At 36.4% G+C, this 15782-nt stretch overlaps 1 protein-coding gene across 1 annotated transcript; it reads left to right on the forward strand.

Moving 5' to 3' along the window:
• The first annotated feature begins 2469 nt into the window (after nt 1-2469).
• LOC138691738 (uncharacterized) lies at nt 2470-15782 on the forward strand. Its single transcript, XM_069814053.1, has 5 exons — nt 2470-2998; nt 4198-4290; nt 5885-6061; nt 12122-12301; nt 15140-15782. The coding sequence occupies exons 1-5, from the start codon at nt 2660-2662 to the stop codon at nt 15203-15205; spliced, it is 855 nt and encodes a 284-aa protein (XP_069670154.1). The 5' UTR covers nt 2470-2659; the 3' UTR covers nt 15206-15782.

Here is a 15782-nt window from a genome sequence, read left to right on the forward strand (position 1 = left end):
AAAAGAGACGCCACAAAAAACGAGAGAAGAAATCGCACATATTGAAGAACAGATACAGAGTTTAGTACCAACCAGAATTATAATGGGAAATAGAGAATTTTTTGTGGAACATAATTTAATTAAAACTATGGTCGACGGCAAAATATGCAATGCTCTCATGGATAATCCTTCAGCCCAAGTGGGTTACATATGTGGTGCTAAGCCGAAAGACATGAATGATTTGAAAAAAATACATTCATTACCTATAAATAAAAGTGCATTTGAATTTGGACTTTCGACACTGCATGCAAGAATTAGATTTTTTGAGTGTTTGCTTCATATTGGGTACAGAATAGAAGTAAAGAAGTGGCAGGTACGCGGGGATCAAAGGAAGAAAGTTGCTTATGAGGCAAGGAAAGAAGAAATTATTAACAAATTTAGAACTGAAATGGGCCTTTTAGTTGATGTTGTGAAACCAGGTAGTGGTACCATGAACGATGGCAACACTTCTCGCCGATTTTTCGAGAATTCAAAGAAATCGTCTGAAATAACTGGCGTTGATGAAGCTCTTATCCATCGTTTCTCCGTAATTTTGGACGTTATGTGAAGTGGATATAGCCTGAACATTGGTGCATTCAAAAAGTATGCCTTAGACACTGCTGATCTCTATGTGAAATTGTATGGATGGTACTACATGCCTGCCACTGTCCATAAAATACTTACACATGGTGCAGATGTTATGAACAACATGATATTGCCTATTGGACAGTTATCAGAAGATGCCCAAGAAGCCAGGCATAAAGAGTATAGATTTTTCCGAGAACACAACAACCTCAAGAATAAATTGTAACAAGGACCTTTTGCACATGCTTCTAATTTCTTCTGATCCTCTTATTTCAAGCAAAAGGAAATTACCAAGAAAGAAGTTCCCTTGGCAGTGAAGTGTTAGGTTTGTTGGAAACACCGAGACTGGACAGCATTGCCTATGGTTCAACGGATGGGAGTTCAGAAGAGGATAGTGATTAAGGCCGTCTCTTCCTGTGATTGATGGGAAAGAATACCGTGTCCATTTTACAATAATATCAGGTAATTTATACTGTATAATATTTGTAGAAGTTAACAATGTTTATAAATTAGATGTATCTAAATATCTTGTAACAGTAGGGCATGTTTTTTTTTTATTGGATTATTTTACGACGCTGTATCAACATCTAGGTTATTTAGCGTTTGAATGATATGAAGGTGATAATGCCGGTGAAATGAGTCCGGAGTCTAGCACCGAAAGTTACCCAGCATTTGCTCGTATTGGGTTGAGGGAAAACCCCGGAAAAAATCTCAACCAAGTAACTTGCCCCGACCGGGATTCGAACTCGGGCCGCCTGGTTTTACAGCCAGACGCGCTGACCGTTACTCCACAGGTGTGGACGTAGGGTATGTTCGTAAAAACTATAAATAATAATAATACATATTATATTTTCATTATCATTATCAACATGAAGTTGATATTTAGTTAAGCTAACTTCTAGTTGTATCGCATGTATTTTGATATTATTATTATTATTATTATTATTATTATTATTATTATTATTATTATTATTATTATTATTAAATTTCACGTCTTGTTATCTTAAGAGTGTCAATTACTAACAGAAAAGTAAAAAAAAAAAACCGATGCTATTGTCAGTAGAGAACAAAAAATAATTTTGTCCTCCTAAAATAGAGAAATTGTCCACTGTGCGTCTGTTTGTTTGAAGATGTTATTGTTGTTGTTTTGTAATGCCAGGCGTTTGACAATAAAGTCATTTGACCTCTTGCACTCCAATATTTTTCAAAGATATCATGGTCAGCCACTGAAGCACAGATTTTGAGGTGTTCCGAATCCATTTCTTGGTTTGAGTTGCACAATGTGCAGTTAGGGGACTGATATATTCCAATTCTATGCAGGTGTTTGGCCAAACAATCATGTCTTTGAAGATGTGAGTTGTGGGAACTTTCGATGAAATAAATTTTGTGCGAGTATTGTAGATTTTCTACTTTACAATGTTGGCGACATTGTTCCACAGCTACGCTCAGTGTTGCCAACTGGACGGAAATTCCGTCAAAACTGACGGGATTTCAACGTAGTGGACGGGAAAAGAATGGCTTTGACTGGTGACGAATTTTCTGGCGGGAATTACAATTTACATCGTCTTTTGACTTTTTTTTAGCTGATTTTATTTTGTTTGTTTAATTTTTTGGGAATTTTACTTTTTCATTGAACTGTGCTGTACCATGTTACAGAATCCCCTGTTTCAGATTTCCTCGTAATCAAGTCAGAGGTTGACGAATTAATATTTTAATCAAGACTGATAAGTAAGTTGTGTTAAAATTAGCTTGTTTTTAATTTTTACGGTTTCTGACGGATTTCCAGGCGTTAGACTGACGGGGATACAATTTATGTGTTGGCAACACTGGCTACGCTACACCAGTCAGAAACAATCGAACAGCGTTGACGGAATCCATGATCCGATAACGATTGTGTGAATTGTGTTCTTTACGGAGAATAGTGACATCGTATGTGTATTTACACCGACATTGGTTTTTTTTTTTATTATAGGAAGTTCGGGAAATGTAAAATTGTTTATTGTTAGGCAATAGTGAACTTTTTGGGGTAACTTGTGCATTTACTAGAGTGAGAAAAATGATATACTCTATAGAACAGAGACTATTCATGTATGATTCGTACATCAAACATAAATCATTTGTGGAATGTCGTATAGCGTTTATACGTAAATATCCTGGTGTACCTGTTCCCAGTAAGTCTTTGGTTCGTAATTTGGTAGCAAAGTTCCGTGCTACAGGATCAGTGCTCGATGATACGGAAGAAGTTGGTAAAAATGGCGAACTTAAGGGGCCTGACCATAAGAAGAAAACAACAACAACAACGCAGTCTTCTAATAAACCGGTCTCCACTCGACCATCAAGAGCATCATCTCAGAGAGCTTTAACGCTGTTAAAGCTAGCTTCCCAAGACGAAATGGTATGTTAAATTACTGAAAGGTCTTCGTAGTAAAGTAACAAGGTGGGACTTGATATTTCTTTATTATAGCGTTACCACGTTAAGGTACAAATGTATTTACATTCTTGGGTCCTAGACGAGTCATAAATATCGTAAAAGAAATAGGGAAAATTTCACTATACGGAGAGCTCATTGATAATTATTTTCAAATACCAAAAAGAACAGATTTACCTCTGTTGTTGAATGCGCAACATCATGCTTACGAAAAGGCACTTTTCAGTGCCAATAATTTATTTTGTGTGCACAAGGGTCTTGCTAAAGATGTTATTGCTAAAGCACTACGAAATGGCGTTCCTGTACTTTCTTTCAAGGCATAGCTAAAGCCTGTTAATTTGCTAGGAGACGTCGTTGCATATAGACCACGTTTACACTAAACCTAACCTTAGTGTATACAACGTATACTAAAACTCTAACCTAACCTAAGTAACCTGTCACAGATTAAGGAAAAGGTTAGGTTAGGTTAGTTTAGGGTTTTAGTATATCTTGCAAAAACAAATTTTAGGTTTAGTGTAAAAGTGGTCTATATGCAACGACGTCTCCTAGCAAATTACTAATTACTAATTTAACCTAACCTAACGTGACATGATTCAAACTTACGAAAACTCGCTTTGATTGGTTTAGGTCTTTGCTATTCCTTGCGTATACTCAGAATATTGTCTTTCTTCTAAGGCATACCATAGTCTAAACTAACATAACCTAATCTGTCACTGGTTCAACCTTACGAAAATTCGCCTTTTCTCTGTGAATCAGAAAGAAAAGTCACGCTTCCTCTCCCAGCCACCAATCCTTTCCACCTGGCTTGAGCAATCCCATCTACCCACACCTCTCTGGCGGTCAGCACTTTGACAGTAACTGTCGACCCTTGTTTCCGGTGTAAAATTGGCGTCAGTACTTTTTTCGTTTTGTTTCTTTTCCTGTACGATACGTATGACTTCACTGCAACCCAAGAATGTAAATATATTTGTACCTTAACGTAGTAATGCTATAGTAAAGAATTAACCAGTGCACTATAAGAATTCCTATGATTTTGGAAGTGAAAACTGTTGAATTCATAGATATATTTTTAAGATGAACCTTAGTTAGCCTCGTCAGACTTGGAAACTTTTGGAACTGTGACAATTTCGTACACTTTCGTTTACAATCTCTCCATTGTCTCGCAGGGGTCGGAAGAGGAAGACGAGCCTAGTGACATGGAAGCTGAAAATGATGACGGATCTCAGTTTACATTTGTTGAAGTCAAACATGAGGCAGAGGTATGGTGAATGAATATGATACTTTTGCTAAGATTCTGTGCGTTCACTGTTCTTATTATACCTGAAAGAGTTGATAATTATTATGTAAATATCGACAGAATCATACAATTCAACGATAACATTTTAATATGCGCATATCTTGTAATCATACAGGTATTGTATGCATGATAGGTAACATCTGAAAGAATTAACAGTTTTTATGTAAATATGGACAGAATCACACAATTCGACCATAATAGCTATTTTAATATTAATATATTTTTTCATAATAAAGCTGTTGTGTATATACAATAGGTAAACCTTTGGTTCTAATGACTAGGGTATTGGTAATGTGTTTATGAGAATTTATCTTGGCTAGATTGGAGAATGAGGTACGTGTGTAAATTTTATTGTTGGTTGGTTGGTATACATAATAGTACATTATGCAACGAGCCTATAATTGTAGTAATTAAGACGCAAGTATGATTGCTTATGAAACGAGCGCAAGCGAGTTTCATAATTTTCATACAAGCGTCTTAATTACCATTATAGGCAAGTTTCATACGACTTTTTATGCTCGACCATATTTCTAACTTGAAAGTATTCAAAATTATGGTTATGTGCAAACTGACCTGAATTGTGAGATGTGCGCAGACGCGAAAGTATTGATTTTTTCCGAGGCCGAATTTCATTGACTTTGGCATAGAATAAGATGAACATTACTCTGGTATAACCTGAAAATTGATTTAGAATTGAAAAACGAGATGACAAATTGAATTTATTTGAATATTATTTACAATTAACTCTAATTATTATAGTAACAGAACATAACCTTCTGCGACAGTATTGGATTTCCAGCCTCCTTGACTTTTCGCTAATTGTCTTTCGATTGCATATCCGAAAATAATCGATACTTGCTGTTTTATAACGGTACAAAGCTGACTTGTCATTGGCTGAACACCTGTAAGCTGACTTGTCATTGGCTGAACACCTGTACTTTAATGAGTAGGTGTACTTTAATGACATGCATTAAAGGACTGCTACCAGGTGTATAATTACTACATTTTGGCATGGTCGAGCATAAAGTTTTTAATAACTTAAGCTTACTGGTGAAGGAGGTGTTAGGATGTTGAGTAAATCATTCTATTATTTGTTTAATTTGTGTTTACTTCCATCAGTTTTATTATTGTTGATTTCGTTGCAATTATTTTTGTTATTATTACTCGGCTTCCCCAGTGCCGTTATTGTTTCTGTAGGGGTTGTAGTTTTTCTTGCGAAGGAAGAGTAGCGGTTTTTTGTTTGATAATGATGGTTTGTTTTAGTTGAACTTTAGTTGCTAGCCACTAGGATTGCTACTACCGCACAGTCTATTGTTCGTAGTACTCTCAGTTGCTAGCTGCTTGGAGCATTGTATCACAGGAAATGCAAAAAATCACCTCATGCTTCGTGACTGTATGTACTAGATTGTGATATCACGGTAACCCTGGTCGCTATAACCAAGTAACACGGTTTTAAATGATTTTATTATTGTCGTTAAGCTCTTTGTATATTTGTGAGTTTCCTTACCAAAATCTACTTGTTAACAGACATTCCTTACTTTTTCATTTCCTTTTAGGATAATGTTGACAAATCAGATGAGGAGGACAATATTTCTGACAGTGAATCTTCTGACGAAGCTGAACCTCCAGTCAAGGATGAGCCCTTGTCTACAAGCAGTGACGAATCTTCAGATAGCGAAAACGAACAGGATGGAGTGGCATTTTCCTGTGTGAAGGTGAAATTTGAAGGCGAGGTAAGGTTAAATTTTCTCTCTCTGTATACTATAGTTGAACAGCGATCGAGGAAGCAAGACTAACAGCACTCACAAAGCTGAAAACCTGCACAAAAATGTTGCCTATGTCGTTGATTGCTTGTGAGTGAATCAAGCAAACATAAGACATCGAGAGTGGTCAACTCTCAAATGTCAAGCAGGCTTGAATCGTCACAGTTGTTTATACCAGACTGAACTTTTATCTTCTTTGGCAACTGTTATATGTATAAATAAACAATCAAGTAGCCTATTTGAAACATCACCTCTACCTTTCAGTGTATAATAATCCGTTCCCCTATCGTTATTAATAAGTAGGCCCTTATTAAAAGGCTAGAATTTTTTTTTTTCGTATGTTTGAGATCAAGTGTACAATCTCAAGTAAAAAGATATTAACACTTTATTTAATGTTATATTTTATGTTTCTTAGAAATGCAAATTCATTTGAGAATTTTTTCTGTTTATGTAACCATAGGTAATACCTGATAATAATAGGACCAGAACATTTTGATAACTATGATACTGTTTTGTTTTGTCGTTTTGTACGTATCAAACATCTCTGATTTCATTTACTTCAGTGATGTACAGTAGCGTGCAAATTAATCCAAACACGACATATTTTTGCATTTTCTGTCATTGTTGGCCTCACAGCTGCTCATACCGCTTTAATTGACATCTGTAGTACGTGTAATTCCATTGTTGAAGGTCTTTCATTTTTTTTTTATAATATGTGACATTTTGCCTGTCGTTTTGTACTTATAAGCATTTCAGTTGTGTTGAAGACTTAATACTGCAATCCTGTGTACATTCTGTCATCTTCACAAATGGATACAACTCCACGAAAACGGTCTAAAATTATAACATTAGCAGAGCATTCTTCTATGACACAGAGGCAAATTGCTGCAGAATGTCACATCGGTTTGGTTACTGTTAATTCGATCATAAAATGATACAGGGAGACTGGATCCATCACACCCCAGAAAAAAGGAAACTGTGGCCGGAAAAGGAAGACTTCACCTGCAGCTGATCGTTTAATTATCAGGAAAAGTAAATTAAATCGTAGACTAACTGCTGTTGACCTAACCCGCGAGTTAATGGCTACCACTGGGGCGAATAGTCACGTCACAACAGTGCGGTATAGGCTTTTGGAAGCTGGACGAAGGGCTCATAAGCCTATTAAGAAGCAACTGCTAACCCCTGTTATGTGCAAAAAACGCTTAATGTGGGCAAAATTACATCAACACTGGACAGTGAATGACTGGAAGAATGTACTTTTTTCCGATGAGTCTCATTTCGAGGTTCACGGCCACCGTGTTTCTTACGTACAGAAAGGATCCGAAAAAGTAACAGCAGCTCATCTCCAACAAGCACCAAATATCCCCCTAAAGTAATGTTTTGGGGTTGTTTTGCACATGAAGGGCCTGGAGCATTAATACCTATCAAGGGAATGATGAATTCTGACAAATATATTCACTTATTGGAAACCAGAATCGTACCCCAGCTGCAAAAATAATTTCCAGATGGCAGAGGTGTGTTCGAACAAGACCTGGCACCATGCCGTATGTCTCGAAAAACTACAGAATTCTTCAACAACAAGAATATTCAGGTACTCCCCTGGCCAGGCAACTCACCCGACATCAACCCCATTGAGAACTTGTGGTCAATTTGCAAAAGAAGAATGCAAAAAATGGATTGTTCTACAAAGGAGAAGATGATTTCTGCCCTCATTTGTGTATGGTTTCGCGATGAAGAAATGAAGAATATTTGTGGGAAATTAGTGGAATCCATGCAAAATCGTCTTAGAGCTGTTATTAGGAACAAGGGAGGCCACATAGATTACTGAGGTATGTCTTAGATCCTTTTTTTATCCCGCTTGAGTGTTTTTGCATAAGTAATTACGTTGTTCGGATTAATTTGCATGCTACTGTATGTTATTCATATTTACGAAATCGTTCCACGCCAATCAAATGCTATTTCGAGAATGATGAGCAAGACTTGAAGCGCACGAGAGTTAAGATACACGACTCAAAAAACAAGTGTAACGAACACAGTGAGCGAGAGCGGCAGTTAGTTTTGTTCATCTCTACTGTATACATTCATCATATGAAGTATGAAGAGAAATAAGTAATGTGATGTTGAAAAAAAAGGGGGAGGAATGAAAGCGAACTAGGGAATATAAGAATAACAAGACTGAGGGGAATACAGGGAGGACCAGGTGAACACAAAAGAAATACAGTGAGGATAAGGGGAATGCAAGGAGAACACGGGGACAAGGAGAATGACAGAAATACAGTGAGTAGTGGTTAAGGAGAATAGAAGGAGAAGCCAGTGAGGTCAAAGGGAATATAAGAAGAACGAGAGGAATAAGGTGAGGACAAGGGGAGTACAGGGAGGACAAGGGGAATACAAGAAGAATGAGGAGAATACAAGGAGAAACCAGTCAGGAAAAGGAAAATACGAGGAGAGCGAGATGATGACAGAGGGAATACGAAGAGAATGAGAGCAATACAAGAAGAACGAGGTGAAGACAAGGAGAACAAGGATACAACGTGAACAAGGAGAATAAGGGGAAGGCAAAGAATACAAGGAGAAAAGGGGAATGCAAGATGAACAAATGAAAAACGAGGAGAAAAAAATGTTAATGCAAGGAGAACAATGGAAATACAAAAGGAATATAAGGAGAACAATGAATCAGGTTGCATTTCTCAGTTCTCAATTTACTCCTTTCCTCATATCTAATGAGGAGAAAGGCTTCTACATCAAAAATTGACAACGAAACCCTGGTTCCTGTTGAATAAGTTGTTGTTTAGCCAACTGTCCGAAGACAGGTGTGGACACCCCAAGTACACCAACAAGGTATCACTCATGAGGCAACTAGGCCAGGAGATAATGGGTTAGCATGGCCAGTTCTTTTCCCCCTCCATTGCATACATCACTTACTAGTTACACATTACACTAATCAGACTTCAGATGTATGCAAACAATTGTTCTTTCTCTGACACATATCGTCAAGTGAGATGTACTGCCTGATAATAGATGTACAGTAGTGGCAAAAAAAACCGGACCAACCCTTGTAGCTGCTTTTAGAGCCTTGTTCACTCCAGAGCACGATAGACTGGTAACTAAGACTTTTGTGGTTCGAATTCTGCCTGGGAAGGAAACTTTGTTTTGTTCCTTATTCAGATTTATTCCCAATACTTTTCGATTGCTGGTAAAATTCATGTTCTGGGAATAATAAGTTAATTAAGTAGTAAAATATCACTGCAATTGAAAAATATTTGGAATAAATTTGAATAAGGAACTAGAAAAAGTTTCCTTCCCAGACAGGATTCGAACCACGAAAGTCTTAAGGTACGGTCACACGTCGCTACTTTTGCAGCGCTACAGTACAAAAAACTGCACAACTCTTGTACTGCAACGTGTAAACAACGGTGCAACCCAAAAAGTAGCGGCTGCTGAACCTGCTGCCCACTACTTTTCCATGCTGCGCGCACCTTAAAAGTGGCGACGTGTGAACAGGGTTCTCAGGGTTGCAGCCGCAGCATTTTTGATATCGGTTTTGTTGAAACTTTTGCTGCGGTTGCAACCAGTGTTACCACCCAAATGTGCCAATGATGCTTTTATTGTTTGGATATATTTTAATATTAAATGTGATGAAAATAAATTATTTGTAGCAGTTATTAAATACACAACACAGTCTGAGCATAATTGCTGACGATATAATTCATTTTTTAAATTTTCCGTAGCGTAGTTCCAAACAGGAGGGTTGCCAACATTGATTACGTGAATATACTGTTGGTTATCATTTAAGTATATAGGCGTTTTTAAATAGCTTTATAGTAAAAATAATGTCAAATTATGAATACTATATATGACATAAAAGCAAATAATAGATCAGGAAGCTTTCGCATGAGTTTCTTAATAATGCGAACATAACCACAAAATGTATATTGAGAAGTCAACACGGAGATGGAAACCTGCAGCATGACTGCGGCTGCAAAAGTAGCGCCTTGCGTGTGAACAGACTCGAAACCTCCAGTTGCAACTTTTGCAGCACGTGGGTTGCGCAGCACGAAAAGTAGCGTGCAGCGCGCTACTTTTGGCTTACTTGTGAACACAACACGCAACTTTTGCAGCTGCAGTACAAAAGTTGCAAGTAGTGATGTGTGACCGTACCTTTAGTTACCAGTCTGTCGTGCTCTGGAATGAACAAGGCTCTGAAATCAGCTACAAGTTTTGGTCCGGTTTTTTCTTTTTTTTTTGCCACTATTGTACATATCAGCCAGAACCTTAATCAGAGAGAGGTAATTGAATAAGTAGGTTTTGAAATAAAATCATATGAATAAATGTATTGAAAACTTTTACTTCATTACATTTTATTAACTTTCTTTAGATATAAAATAATAGGGGTTTTCTCTGGGAGCTCCGGTTCCCTTGTGGCATCCCAACAAATCTCCATCACATCATCTTATAGCGGGTGTAGCATAGACCAGCCTCCTGTAGCACAGCCTGTGCAACGACTTTGTCGTTAAATTGGTAAATGAAGAAAAGTCAAGTACTTACCAAAAAAGAAGAAGAAGAAGAAAATATGCGTAGTCATTACTTTACTAAACATCATCATTAGCAGCGTTGCGGATAGACTAAAACAAACAGTTGGGTCATTAAGTCGTAAACAAGATTGGAGTCCACATCAGAAATAATTTCAAAACTTGTCTCCATTATCATTGTCTGCTTCAGAACTACCATTCTATAAATTTGCCACAATTATTGCAATAACTTCGTTCCTACCAATCTCCTTTGTACGTGGAAAGAACAAAGACATACAAAGGAGTGTTTGTAATAACCGACATTGAAACAGAATGATAGAAAGGTTCAGGTACGTGGGCCTAACCATAGAGAAAGTTGTGGCATGGGGTGTTCTTCTGCACTACCAGAAATGTGCATATTCTTTCTACAAGACATAGTTTTGTTTTATATTTGATGTTGATTGTTGATATTTTACCTATAAAATGTTAAATTTGTAAACTCAAAGTGCTGGCTATCACCAGCTCTATAATCTTATCGCTGTAAGAAAAATCCTAATGTAAACAATAGCATGTGACTGAAGTGAGGCTTCATTGGCCGCTGTTTGGCGCCATAGATTCTCAGTACGTGTTCCCGTCTACTGTTGTACATTCTGTTTCATGTTAAACATTCCCCGTTACACATCATGTAGGCCTAACCTCACTACTATGCATTCGTTTGCTTAGAAAACATTTACCTTATAATTATTGTGATTAAATTATTTTAAACTTAGCTATAAGGCCAATCGCTGCCCGACAAAGGAGTTATTCTTTCCAAATCGGAGTCGTCAGAACTATCGTCGGCAGGATTTATGACGAGACGGCCCACAACAGCGTCAGTTATCCTTCCAGCTGGAGCGTGTGGTCTGACTGACTTGCTCTGAATAGATAACATTGGATTCAACTCACTTAACCTATTATATACATTTAAGACTATTTGTTTTTCTCCGCTTTTGAAAGGGTTTCCACTCTTATGATTAATAACCACACACACCGAGGATGCAGAAGCCATACTTCAGTACCACGTGCTTACGTGAACAACTACGAGCTGAAGTGACGCCAGCTTGTTACAAGAACAGACTACCTCGGTGTTACTGTTGGTATTCATCCGCGTTCATAGTATATAACAAAATATAAAAGTAGCTTTTCTTTTACATAGCGTTTTACATATTAGTGAAGTTATATGTTTCAGCATATTTAGCAACTAGAATTCTATGTTTTATTTTCAAATAATACAAAATTATGGTTTCCCAATACGAACTATATTTTCCTGTGTCATGTGAGTGTTTCGACTGGGAGCCAATCACAGATACGACTGCAACGTGCTTATGTTTACATTAGGATTTTTCTTACAGCGAAAACAGTATAGTAACGAACATGGTAACAACAGTGAATACTGGTAATTGTCATTTCAGTTGTGGACTGATTTCTTTTTTTTTTATTGTAGTGAAAATAATTTTGTTGTCTGATTTGTAATTTCCAGGACAGTGTGAGTGCTGAAGAGGTGGACGGTACTTCAAATGGAGTACGAAAGTTGGCTCACCCTCACAAAGTTCATGTAAAGGAGGAACCTGAAGAATTGAAAAATTTCGAGTTGTCAGGCACTGAAGAAGAATCGACTGTACTTCCAACTGAAGTCGTTACAGTTAAACAAGAAGTTGAGGTATGTTTCTATTAGTTTGGAGGTAGACTGTCCCTGTGAGTGGCTTCTTCAGTCTTTAAGTTTAGTATGCACAGAAACAATGTATTACAACTGTTTGTTATACACTGACCCAAAAAAAAAGTCCACCACTATGGAGTAATGGTTAGCACGCCTGACTGTATAACGTGCGAGACCAGGTTCAAATCCTGGTTGAGGTTTTTCCTCAACCCAAGAAGAGCAAGTGCTGGGTAACTTTCGGCGTTGGACCCTGGACTCAATTCACTGGCATTATCACTTTCATCTCATTCAGATGGTATATAACCATGGCAGTTGAAAAAGCATCGTAAAATAACCAATTCAAGAGAAAAGAAAACAACACTACATTCGTTGGCAACACTGCATATTTCATTATTACATTTGTAAATTTCTTAAACTGATTTTGTAAAGCTTTTCAAACATTAAGAGTTAATAAGATCTCATTGCATAATACAGTTTACAAGCATTTGTAAATTTTTACTTATAATTTCTAAATTGTAAAATATCACTGCAACAAAAACAATAGTCCGAAAAGTCACCGTGTACTAAACACGTAAGGCTGGTTCACAATTAACCGGGAATGGAAACAGCAAAGAGAACGAGAACGGAAATAATGTTAAAATAAATGTATTTAAATGTGAGCGTTCACAATAGTTAATTGTGAATACTGATATTTAAGTGCATTTATTTTAACAATATTTCCGTTCTCGTTCTCGTTGCCATTTTCGTTCTCGGTTTATTGTGAACCAGCCTTTACACTTACCATGTCGAAATAGTTTCTACAAAATTTATTGGGAATGGCCACCACTGACGTTCAGATATGCCTGCATGAGAATATTCTGAAGGACATTATTTAAGATCTTGAGAACTCGTAAGAATTGATTCTTATACATTTTGCACTTGAATACCTCTCATCACTACTGTACTGTGCAAAATTCATAATGGGAAGGAATGTCTCTTTTCATTTACATGGCACCAATTTTGCCTGTATAGCCAGCTACACTTACAGTGAACCTCTAGGGCAGGCGTCTCAAGGTCAACACACAAAAGTTGTTACACAGAGCAAATGTAGATAGCGTAGTCAGCTGAAGAGATAAGCGCCATACCCGAAGATAGCCGATTGTTGATTTATGTTACAAGCATGAGTGAGCTAAGTCGTAACTGTCGTGGGAGAAATTCCACAAAGCGGCACTTTTGAGTTGTACTGTCAAAATAAACGGTTGTTTTCGGAAGGAATAAAATTTTTTAAGTCGTTTGCAGTAATAACAATAATAACATTAATAATAGTAATAATAATAATAATAATAATAATAATAAATGTATTTTCTAATTATATATTATGCGTAAAAAGAAGACATCTGAAGCATGAAGAACCATACATGTTACGTAATTATTTAAGCACAGTTAACTGGCTACTCTATCCCATTATCTGCTTTGCCTAGTTGCCTCATAAGTGGTGCCTTGTTGATATCACATGTGAGGTTCAAACTGTCTTCGGAGAGTTGACTAAACAATAAAATACTTCATTTCTAGTAAATGGTTTTTGATATCTCTCTCTTTTTTTTTAAGTTCATATTATATTTAATAAAATAAAATTCAATTAAATAATAATAATAATAATAAAAAAATTACAATTAAACTTGTTGATTGTTAAGGTACGTATTCTTATGATATGTCCTCTCAAATTCTTTTCTCAAGTACTTCAGTACTTCATTATATTTGTTACACTGGTCTTGATTCAAATTAGGTAACAATTTTAGATTAAGAAGGTGGTAACAGTTATCCACTGAAACTTGCAACTCCCACAATTTCGCTTTCCTTGTGAAAGTTTTTATTTGTTCATGCATTTGCAGTAATAAGGACATTCTTTCCTTGGAGATGGAGACAACATCGTAGCGGTTACAGATGTCTATTCAAACGTCGCAGTCAATGACGTTATCCGGAGATACACGAACTGCTTCTGCATCTTGTTCCACTCTTACATTAAAAAAAGAGAGAGAGGAGGAAGTACTTACTCCGAGAAGGCCCTATTGAGACGTCTGCTCTAGGGACTCTGATATTTGGTTCCCTGTAACCGAAATGTCTACCCTTAACCTGAATTGAGTGAAGTGGTAATAGATATAATAGAATATCTAAAATAGAATCGATTTTATTATTTTAGAATCTGTTAATAAGAAGTAAATGTAAAAAAAATAATTTTTACATTATCCTATTAACATTGAAATAATTGTTATTTATGGGTTCCTGCAACTGTTTAAATCTTTTAACTAAACGGACAAGTAGATAGTCACCTGTTTTTCCTCATCTCAGTATTTACCCTTCCTTTTTCCCTTTGGTTCACAGCAAAGGTCATTATACGTGATCACAGACTTTCCTCGAGTCCTCATTCATCCCCTCCCACTTAGCATGGGGTTGGAAGCTGTTGTCGTCTGAACTTTGTGAAAGACTTTACCTGGGCCCTGATTGTCCATTCGCCTTTTCCCACGCCTTACAATCTGCAAATATGTCAGGTATAGAATCTGTATCTTTAAAGTCATGCAGAAATAATTTTGAAAATATTTTTGTGATGGTACAATGAAATCTTTTCTTAGAAGTTATGCTTACCAAGCTTGAAAGTTCACTAAAACCGAATTTTTAGTGTATATTTGTAATGTATGTTCATTAGAACAATGGTTTAAGTTCACTATTGCCAAATGTTCACTATAACCGAGTTCACTAAATCTAGAGTTAACTAATTTTTTTTGTTTATAAGAGTAAATACCTACAACTATTTTAAAATTATTTTGAGGTTATGAAAATAACATGATTTTATTACAATTACAGGAAAAAGAGACAGCTGAAGAGGTGGGGCAAGAGAAAGACACTCATGAAGTATCATGTATGAGGTAACAGAAGGAAAGCGAAACAAACAAAAGATTTGTTTTCAGATCATAACGGACATCTTATTTTTATTTTATTTTTTTTGTAATTATTTAACTTTCTGTTATCTTTGTATTGCAACTATGAAATAGAGAGATACACGTGCTGTACTTATTGAATAAGTCTTGAAACTGCGACTCATATGATACATAGATTAAGTAAACACACATGTAGAACACTGATTCTTTTGTTGTAGAATTGATGGATAGGGGAAGACAGGATAAATTCGGCATCTTAAGAATAATGGCTTATTTACAAGTAATATCATGTTAGAATGAAAATAAATTGTAATTTTTTTTTAATGTAGCATCTTGAAGCTGCCCAAGACCCAATCATATTATGAGATTGGAAAAAACTAAACATTCCCTAAATTTATAATTTATATTGGTAGCCCAACTTAGCTATCGGAATTAAAGCAAGCAACTTGAATGGTGTGACTGAAAAAGTGAACATTATTTGAAGAATCTCCTAAAGCAGAAAGATCTTGAAGCAGACTTCGACTGAGATTAAAAAGCAACGTAGAAAGTGAGGAGGAAAAAACTAGGAA

Source organism: Periplaneta americana, chromosome 2 (genome assembly GCF_040183065.1).
Source record: "Periplaneta americana isolate PAMFEO1 chromosome 2, P.americana_PAMFEO1_priV1, whole genome shotgun sequence".
Taxonomy (NCBI): domain Eukaryota; kingdom Metazoa; phylum Arthropoda; class Insecta; order Blattodea; family Blattidae; genus Periplaneta; species Periplaneta americana.

Bases quoted from the DNA above. Each gene is read 5' to 3' on its own strand.
- LOC138691738 (XM_069814053.1), top strand. From the start codon at position 2,660: ATGATATACTCTATAGAACAGAGACTATTCATGTATGATTCGTACATC. The intron at 2,999-4,197 runs GTATGTTAAATT...ATTGTCTCGCAG, and splicing joins TAGCTTCCCAAGACGAAATG to GGGTCGGAAGAGGAAGACGA. The intron at 12,302-15,139 runs GTATGTTTCTAT...TTACAATTACAG, and splicing joins CAGTTAAACAAGAAGTTGAG to GAAAAAGAGACAGCTGAAGA.